The 10,017-nt window shown below is 51.0% G+C and overlaps 1 protein-coding gene across 1 annotated transcript; it reads left to right on the forward strand.

Moving 5' to 3' along the window:
• Nucleotides 1-4,269: 4,269 nt before the first annotated feature.
• Nucleotides 4,270-7,335, forward strand: ISLR (immunoglobulin superfamily containing leucine rich repeat). The gene is made up of 2 exons (XM_081124188.1): nt 4,270-4,522; nt 5,336-7,335. The coding sequence occupies exon 2, from the start codon at nt 5,344-5,346 to the stop codon at nt 6,616-6,618; it is 1,275 nt and encodes a 424-aa protein (XP_080980314.1). The 5' UTR covers nt 4,270-4,522; nt 5,336-5,343; the 3' UTR covers nt 6,619-7,335.
• The last annotated feature ends 2,682 nt before the right edge of the window (nt 7,336-10,017 follow it).

Below are 10,017 nucleotides of genomic sequence, written 5' to 3' on the forward strand. Positions count from 1 at the left end.
TGGAGGTGTGTACAACCACTCTTCGGCTTCAGCAGAGGGTGACCCTGTGTATCTCACTGTGAAGCACCACACCTGAATAGTTCTTAGTTGAGGCCCACTGGGCCCTGGGGGCCCTTGTCCTGTTGTCCTTCCTGGTGGAGGTGGGGCATGGCTGCAGCCTCAGGCAGCAGTGGCAACCAGACAGATTGGGAAGAGTTATCAGTGACCCACGTGTGCAGACTCAGTTCTGCCTGGGTGGGCAGATCCCTCTCCATTCTCTTGCCTTCAGGCCCCCATGGCTGTTCCAAAGTGGGAAAAGGATTCCAGGAGCATCTATCAAGGTCCTTGAGAATGGGGAATGGGGGCACAAGGGGTCCTCCCCCAAGGAAGGCTAGTAAAATATTCATCCACCTAACAGAGTGTTGGTCTCCCCCATTGTATGAAATATTCTTAAAATGTCCTGTCCTAAGGAACCAAGTAACCTTGAGAATGTCCCTTCCCCAGCCTGGGCCCAGAGTCACTACCTGTAAAATAAAGATGTGGAGAAGGTGACCTCAAAAGTGCTTTCATTTCTGGCATCTAATGTTTATCCAACTAGCCCATCCATTAAGTCAAGAGACATTTATTGAGCATCTTCTCTATGCTGGAGGTTAACAACTGAGAGAACCAGATGTCTGCCTTTGGCAGGCTTCCTCTCTCATAGAGGTGGTCTCGCATTAAATAAATAGGAGTAAATATCTGCTGAGTGAGTTAATTGAGGAAACCTCTGATGGGAAAGACAGAGTCCCAAACAAGCAAGCAAACAGGAAAAAAATGCAACTTGGAGCAAACAGATAATAGAGATAGAAAGAAACTTTAACAAAAAAGTAATAAAAGGGTGATTATTACCCTCAGAAAAATAAAATATATACTCATGAAACAAGAATGGGATTCAATATATTTTATTTTATTTTTAAATTTACTTACCATGTAATGTATTTTAAAGAAAACATTTAGCTAATAAAAAGGAATCTTTGAAATTTAAAAATTTTAAAGCAGAAATCATTAGAAGGGTGGAATGACAACACTGGGCATGTTTCCTAGGATAATGGACAGAAAGAAAACCCCTGGTACCATGCACAGAATCAACATCAGAGAACTGGGGACCCCTCAATACCAGTACATTAAAGCAAAGACATTAAAAGGAGGGCCCCCTTTAAAATCCTGGGGAAAAAAGATCTCCATCTGGAATTCTATACCCAGTCAGATAATTAATCAAAATTCGGGACAGAATGGAGTTCTCAGACATGCAAGATCTCAAAGGTGCATGTATCTCCCATGCACCTTTTCTGGAAGCTATCAGAAGATGTTGTGTAGCTATAGATATGAATAAAAGCAACTCCAACTCTGTGTCCAGGATTTCATTTCATTTTTAAGTTTCATGCTGGACCTTTGACCAACCTCACTATCCTTGTAAGCATATCAAAGCCTGCTAGTTGATGGTGACCTGTGTTCCTTAAAACGTAGCCATAAAGATTTTCATTAGTAATGGCCAGGATGACATGACAACTGAGATAAATATCAAAGTAGTAAAAGTATCAATTATAAACCATCATCTATCGCAAGACCACCAGAAAAGATGGCCCCTGGTGCTGCTGCATTCATTGTCCCCTTGTCTTGTCAGTCATTAGCACCTGAGTTATACTATTAAAAAAGTACAAAGACGGGTCTGTAGGGGAGAACAACCCGTGCATGTTGCAGGGTTGTCTGTTCCACTCCCACCCAGTCTTCCCATAAGTAAATTACCCAACAATAAATTCTGTTATATTCTATGGAGCTGCAGCTTTGTCTTTTGGTCTGAAGATACCTTCTCATTATGGTGGCAGGTATATCTTTGATTCACTGTTGGACAGATGTGTTCTGCCAAAATAAGTAAACTAAGGAGGAGATGAGATGGGATCTGGAAAGCAAGAGATGCAACCCAAGAGGTGACAGGGAGCCTGAATAGTAGAGGAGGCTATCCCTGCGAGCCTCTGGACAGCAGGCCTCTAAAGGAGCCGAACTGAGCAGGTCGGAAGGCTCAGGGAGAAAGTTCTTCCGGAAGACTAAAGAAGAGAAGCCCTTCCAGTTGTTAGAGGACTTTATTTGTTTACCTATGTCCAGAGGAGATTCACCCAACTAGGCGAGAGTTGGGAATTAAATTAGTGATAGGCATTAAAAAAACAAAACAAAAAACGAACTCCCCCATTCCCCTACCCTTCCATCCTCCCTCCTCCCCCCCAACATACACCAAGAAAAAGACAATTAGTAAGTCCAAGGAAAACAAAAGCTGTGGGAGGAAAATGATAGTAAGAGCTCTGAAGAAAAAACAGGGAGATCTGTGAAGGTAATTAATGGGGGAACCTACTTTAACCTTGGTGGTATCAGAAGGGATGCTCTGAGGAGATGATGTGTAATGGAAGCCTGAAGTGCCAGAAGGAACCAGCTGCAGCAGGCCAGGGTGAGTTCTGGGAGGATCTTTGCATTCTGAAGCCCTCGTGTGCTTTAGAGGAGGCGAGGTGGAGACTGTGAGCTCCTCAGAGCACCTGGGAGGTGGGATGGCCCTTGCGTGGGTGAGGTGATGTACGGGCTGTGCAGAAGCACAGTGAAGCCCCCCCCCCCCGCCAGGAAGCCCTCCCTGGACTGCACTGAAGTTTCTGATGTATTGAACTCTGGATATGTGTGCCTCCAGCTCCTGGTTGATTCACCAAATTTAGGACTTTCCCAAAATTCTCTAGCACAATAGTGATGATGCCAGACAGGGCTTCACTTGCAGCTGGAGAGAGCTCAATTAGATTATAAGAATATCTTCAGCATCAGACCACGGTATTTTTCAGGCAACACACTGCTTCCCAAGACTTCTGCAGCCTTGCTTTGTTGCGGAAGAATGAGGATGTGGTGAGTTGGGATGGGGCTCCCTGGGAATAATTTCAGCCAAAGATGATACCTGTTTGTCCTTTGGCCCTGCCAAGAGGGCAAGTTGAGTCATGAACAGAATTCAGCCAGGTATACAGAAAGAAGGAAAGGAAGTTTGGGGGAAGAGGACTGGTGGGACACAAGTAGACTTGTGCTGTGGAAAGCAAAAATATCTAGAAAGCTTTTAAGGGCTCCCTCAGTTTTTTACTTTTCTTTTAGCTCTCTTGTTTGGGACCTCTTTCTCTTCTTCATTCCCTCTCCCCTGGGACATCCTGTTCGGAGAAAAAAGGGTCAGATATCCTCACCTTGAAGGCATATGCCCCTTCCACACAGGTAGTGTTGGGATAGTGGAGCTCAGGAATTCCAGGCACCAAGGGAGGCCACAAAGAGAATATTCTAGAAAGAGTGAAGTTCCTCAACCTCATCTCTGCTGTCAGGTGGGTAGTCCTGGGTGATGGAACTGTGAGCCTGGGTATCTCAGAGTTCCAGCAAAGGCAATGGAAGCCCAGCTGGTTCTTGTCCCAAGCTTCCTGCTACTGGGTAGGAACTAAGTCACCTCCCCGTCTGCCTCCCTAACCCCACCCACCCAGTGCAATGGGGAACTGAAGCTGGAGCCTTGGGACCTCCCTGGATAGCTGTGTGTGTTTAGGGCAGCCCACCTGCAGAACCAGCAGGGAAAGGATGTGTTTTCTTACAAAAACAGGCCTAACATTTTGACTTCTCACTGAAGCCTTGAAGGCTGTTGAGTGTTTCATACACTTTGGCCTTCTCAGCTTTTCAATGAGACACACCCTTTACCCAAACAGACACATGGATGCAGAGATTTATATTCACTCTTACACACACACACACACACACTGCACTCCCAAATATACATACAAATGCACACACAACAAACACAGACAGAAATAAGCAGACAGTCCACACTTACTCAAACACAAATACACACTCAAACATTCCCAAACACCCACAAATTTACACACACAGTCTCACACCCACATCCACACAAACACACATACAAACTCATTCCCACACAGAGATGTTACCCCCACATGTACATGTACATATAAGTACACACATAATCACTCATACGGCCCCAGCTTAGAAAACGGAGCCCCCTTTTGTTATTGTTTGAAGTTAGAAGCCTCCCACCTTCCTTGAGATTAAATTTCTTGCCCTTCCCACCATAAAAACCCCTCTGCCCCATCTTTTCTTATGTCCTGTCCAGCTAGTGCTGTGCCTTTAAGGAAGTTGAAGCTGCTAAAAGTGAGTGAGAGAGAGAAAAAAAAAGCCAAAAAAATTTGGCATCTTCCCCCTCAAGTTTCTGGTGTCACTTATGAAACACAGGTCCTTGTTGCTGTAGAGAAGCAGTTGTTTTGCTGGAAGAAGGGAGTGGGCAGGCTGCCTGGGCTCCCTTCCTGCAGTGTCCTCTCAGCAGCTGGTGCTGGGCTCCTGGGGGCAGGGACCAGGCTGCCCCTTACTCCAGCAACCTTCTCTTTCCTTGGGTGCCCTTGGCCCTGCAGATTGTCCTGGGCTAACTCTGGCCTTTGTTGGTTTCTGGTTCCATCTGAGGAGAGGCTCTGCTTGACCAAGAAAGAGTACTTTGAAGGTAAGCCAGCCGGAGGAGGGCTCCAATAGCCAGTAGAAGGGGGAGGCCTGCTGGGCCCAGGGATGCCCTGAGCACTTTCCTGTTAGTTCGGGGTGCTTTGGACAATCCCTTGTTTGGACCTGCCCAAGGCATGTACCCCTCCTACAACCGCAGCCCCGGAAATTCCAGCAGCATTTGGGTTGAGTCCCTGGCCTTGCTCAAGCAGGCTGAGAGGTCCTGACGAGGTTTATTTAGGCAGCTGCCTCGCGTAGTTTTAACAGAACAGGCCATGGGGGTGCTTCTATAGAAAGCCTCTGGTGTCTGCTGTGGTCAGGGCCAGTAGGAGCATAGGAGGGTGGTGTGGGGTGGATGGGGTGGTGTGTACTGCACAAGGGGCCTTGTCTGGGCCAGGACAAAGCATATCTATGGGGGCTCCGGTGGGAGGGACTGTGGCCAGGATGTGGGACTGCAGGAAGGAGGTTCTGTAGAGTGCTGGGGGAGGGGGCAACTAGAAAACAGATTTCAAGTCATAAAGTCAGCTAGGAATTGGCCGAGGCAGGGAGAGCTCCCCACTCAGAGGAGGAGCTGGGGTTCTCTTCCATCCTGTTGTTACCTCTCCTGGCTGCATGACCTCGGGCAAATTCTGGCCCTTCTTTGGGCCTCAGTTTCCTGTTCTGTAAAATAGGAGTGGTGGGCTAAGTGGTGTTGGGTCTTAGCTAGCTTATGTGGGGCAGGGCCTTCTGATGGGGAAGAGCTCTGGGTTGGGCTCCTAATTGGGACAACTACCTTCCATGGGTGCTTGGAGTCACCACAGTGGCATATCCTTCTCTGCAGGAGGTAGGATGCAGAAGCTGTGTCTGTTGTGCTGGGCGGTCCTCCTGGGCCTGGGACAGGCCTGTCCTGAGCCCTGCGACTGTAGGGAGAAGTACGGCTTCCAGATCGCCGACTGTGCCTACCGAGACCTGGAGGCTGTGCCGCCTGGCTTCCCAGCCAATGTGACCACATTGAGCCTGTCAGCCAACCGGCTGCCCAGCTTGCCAGAGGGTGCCTTCTGGGAGGTGCCCCTGCTGCAGTCGCTGTGGCTGGCACACAACGAGATCCGCACAGTGGCTGCTGGCGCTTTGGCCTCTCTGGGCCATCTAAAGAGCCTGGACCTCAGCCACAACCTTATTTCTGACTTTGCCTGGAGCAACCTGCACAAACTCAGTGCCCTCCAGTTGCTCAAGATGGATAGCAATGAGCTGACCTTCATCCCCCAAGATGCCTTCCGCAGCCTCCCTGCCCTGCGCTCACTGCAGCTCAACCACAACCGCTTGCACACACTGGCCGAGGGTACCTTTGCACCACTCACAGCGCTGTCCCACCTGCAGATCAATAACAACCCTTTCGAGTGTACCTGTGGCATCATGTGGTTCAAGACGTGGGCCCTGACCACAGCTGTATCCATACCAGAGCAGGACAACATCACCTGCACTTCGCCCCATGTGCTAAAGGGCACACCGCTGAACCGCCTGCTCTCATTGCCTTGCTCGGCACCCTTGGTGCAACTCACCTACCAGCCCAGCCAGGATGGTGCCGAGCTGCGGCCTGGCTTCGTGCTGGCACTCCACTGTCACGTGGAGGGGCAGCCGGTCCCCCAGCTTCACTGGCACATCCAGACGCCTGGTGGCACGGTGGAGATCACCAGCCCCAACGTGGGTGCTGATGGGCATGCCCTGGCAGCGAGCAGCCAGCCACGCTTCCAGGCCTTTGCCAATGGCAGCTTGCTCATCCCTGACTTTGGCAAGCTGGAGGAAGGCACCTACAGCTGCCTGGCCACCAATGAGCTGGGCAGTGCGGAGAGCTCGGTGAACGTGGCACTGGCTACACCAGGCAAGGGTGGCGAGGATGTGCTGGGGAGCAGGTTCCATGGCAAAGCTGCCGAGGGTAAGGGCTGCTATGTGGTTGACAATGAGGTACAGCCGTCAGGTCCTGAGGACAACGTGGTCATCATCTACCTCAGCCGCACTGGGGGCCCAGAGGCTGCAGCAGCAGGGGAGGGGGTCTCTGGGCAGCAGCCCCCAGGCCTGCTCCTGCTGGGCCAGAGCCTCCTCTTCCTCTTCTTCACTTTCTTCTAGCCTTGCCCCCACCCAGCTGAGCTGGAGCAGCCCCAAGGCCTCCCTGACTCCTCCCCTTGCAGAGGTCTGGTGTTGACACTTCCCAAGGCCTGCATGGGGGACATTACATCTTCTTACTTCCCCTTCTCATCTCTTCTGGAACACTCACCACATCAACTTCTAGCCTTGCTCAAAGCTAGTGACTAGGACAGAATTTGATCCCATAACACACAGTCTTCAGTGTTCCTTGCTGCTAAACACATGGCCCGTGCTCTCCTAGGGGTGCAGCATGCTAATAGAGTACTGCCCTAACCAACCGGGCAAAGCCTTATGGATGGAATTCCAGGCATTGGGACGGACCAGCTGGCAAAGCTGAGGGCTTAGAGCTTGGCAGGGAGGTAGCCTGAAGCAGACAGGGCACAAGAGAAAGGAATGGGATATAGGGTGAGTGGCTGGTGTGGTTCTGAGATTTTCAGTGACCTGCATGAGCTTCTGCTGCCCTGTGGCATTCTCTGATGATGTAGGGGCTCCGGAGCCTCTGTCCTCATCTCTGACAGGACCAGAGGACCCGGGATGGCCTTCCTTTTGTCACCCTTCCTCCTTTAGCCTCTGCCTCTCCCTCCTGGATGCCTGCCCTGCCTTTCTCTCCATGTATGCGTCTGTAGCATACCCCTTCAAAGACGCCAGCCAGCCTGGGGACAGCAGAAAAATAAATAGCATTTCTGATGCTTTCCTGTGTTTGCCTAGAGTTTTGTCTGATCTAGAAGCCCTTGTCAGGGGAAGGACCAGGCGCTGGAGAGTCAGGATGACTAGCTCGCCTGTTCACATGGGATGGGCCTGTGAGGCACACACAGACTGTGTGGCATGTAGGTAGCATGGGTGGCCCAGCGGTGGTCAAGAGGCTGGGCCTCCAGCTGAGCTGAGCTACAGATGTCCCTCCTCACAAATTATCCCCTGAGACAAATGGGGGTGCTAGCTACAGAGGCTTCCCTGAGACCCTAAGTGGTGCTTTATGCCAGTAGAGGTCTGAGGCGGCATTGCAGAGAGGCCGGAAAGAAAGTGCCTGGGTTGTGGCCCCTCTTCCTGGTCCAGTCCATGGGAGAGATGTTAGGGAGTATAGGTGGAAGGGGGAACATGTTAGGCAAGATGGAGGGGTGAGAGCAGGGAAGGGACATAGGACATAGGACACAGAGGAGAGAGGAGGGAGGGAAGAAAAAACGACCCAGGGAGACTGAGAATAAGAGAACAGATTTGAGGGAGAAACCAAAGGAAATGAATGTAGTTCCTCCCACCTCTTTAGGAAGAGGAAATGGCATTCCTGGAGGAAAGTCTTTTCATAGAAGTCTTTCCCCACAGAGTAGATGGGTGGGAAGTGTGGGTGGGGATGAGGGCAGGGTTCTTAGGATGGGGAGCAGGTATATGGGGTCAGGACCTCAGGACTATAGGAACCCGTATCTGTGCTGGGTCAGATACGTCTCTCCTCTGCCTCCATCCCCAACCCTTTCCAAATCAAAGGGTGCTACACATAGGACAAGACCCTGTGGGAGAGGCTTCTGCCACCTCTGTCCAGAGCCCTCAGGACTGCTGAACCCAACAAAGTGGAGGCAGGGAGACCAAGGAATCTGGGGTAGCAGTTATGAGCCTTGGAGGCTAGCCATACCTTCTCCCCCCTCCTCCTGGCCCACATCTAGCACTTCTCCCCCGACTTCATCAGCTTGTAGCTCCCACTGAGCAAGTGTCACCAGTAGCACGTCAAAGATGACTGCATATCTGGTGGAAAGCAGCAGGAGGGAGCTGAGCCCCTGTGCTGTGCCACTTGGAATAAGTCACTGCCCATCTATGGGCTTTAATTTCCTTAGAAAACAAGACAGGCCCTGGCTGGTGTGGCTCAGTTGGTTGGAACATCATCCTGCACACCAAAAGGCAACCAATCAATGTTCCTCTCTCCCTCTCTCTCCCCTTCCCTTCTCTCTAAAAAATCAATAAAAACATATCCTTGGGTGAGAATTAAAATGCCATATTTCTGAACAAAAGAAGTGAATGAGTACAATTTTTAAAAAAAAGATGGGGTAGGACATGGTAATGCTTAAGGGTCCAGTTGACTCTGATTAGCTAAGGCTTGATAATCTTAACCTGACATGTACCTCTGATATCTCTAAGTCCATTTACAATTGAGCAGGCCTGGCTTCTTGGAGTAGGACTTGGACCTAGGACCTGAGTCAGGGGCGACTGGGGAACAGCTGTGGTCTGAATTAACTGCTACCCTCTTGCCTTATGGTCCCCACTGCCCTGGGGTAAAGCTCTGAGTTCCCCAACCAACTATTCATGGCCATTCTGACTGGCTCTCCCAGGTCCCCCACCCATCCCTGCCTCTCTTAGAACTACTAATTAACTATTCTCTAAAAGCTTTGTGATGGGTTGTCCTCTGCACCTTTACTCATGCTGTTCCCTTGGTCTGGACACCATTCCCATTCCTTACTTGCCTAGGTTAGCCTTCGAGACTCAGCTCAGGTACCACATCCTCCAGAAAGCCTTCCTGGATGCCCTGCCTCCTGCTTCCCCTCCTGTGGCTCACACAGCCCTGGGTATCCAGTGTCCCAGCCTAATCACACTCTGTTGTGACTGCTTCCTTATTAAGGGCAGAAGCCCAGTCTGCCTCTTCATCCCTGTGACCATGTCAGTCACTGACACAGGACCTGGAAGACATTTTTCACAGGCTGCAGTGGGATCAGAGACTGCCCTCTTTGCCCTCCTCACAGGCAGCCTCGAAGGTGGGTTCCAGCTCCCTGGCCCTGCCCCTGGCTTCATGTGTGTTTGGGGCTGAGTTCGGCTGTGGGATCATGGAGGGAGAGTTGGTCTTCACTAATTGCTCAGACATTTTTTGAGGCCCTACTGATCTTGATCTGTGGAGTGGCCACATTTGCCTCACCCTTTTAGCCCCAGCCCCACAATGAACCCCACACCCTCACCCACACAGCCCCCCAGCTCCACCAGTCCCAGCAGGGAAAGGGACACTTCCTCCCACTCCCCGCTACCCTCCCCCTCTTCATTCTCCATCTTCTTCCATCAGGACCGTTCCCCCACCTCCACACCTTAATTCACATTGCGTTCCCATCTTCCTTAAATCTCTCCTGCTCCCCAAGTCCTACCCATTCTTGAGGGCTCAGAATAAGTCCTACTTCTAAAGCCAATACCCACACGGCTCAGAGGTGGCATCATAGGGTCCCTAGTCTCTCCACCACCCAAAGAGATGCTGCTAAGGGGAGGGTCTTCTCTGCCCCAACCCAGGGGAGCCCAGCCCAGCATGTGACCAGAATACCCCACCTCACCCAAGCCCCATAAACCCCATGTGGGCAGTTTTCTCCACATGGCCCTCCCCTACAGAGGACTATTTCTCAAAGATGAGTAAATTACAGGGAG

This window comes from Miniopterus schreibersii (assembly GCF_964146895.1).
Source record: "Miniopterus schreibersii genome assembly, chromosome: 1".
Classification (NCBI taxonomy): Eukaryota; Metazoa; Chordata; class Mammalia; order Chiroptera; family Miniopteridae; genus Miniopterus; species Miniopterus schreibersii.

Excerpts from the sequence above, each read along its gene's own strand:
- ISLR (XM_081124188.1), top strand. The coding sequence starts at position 5,344 with ATGCAGAAGCTGTGTCTGTTGTGCTGGGCGGTCCTCCTGGGCCTGGGA.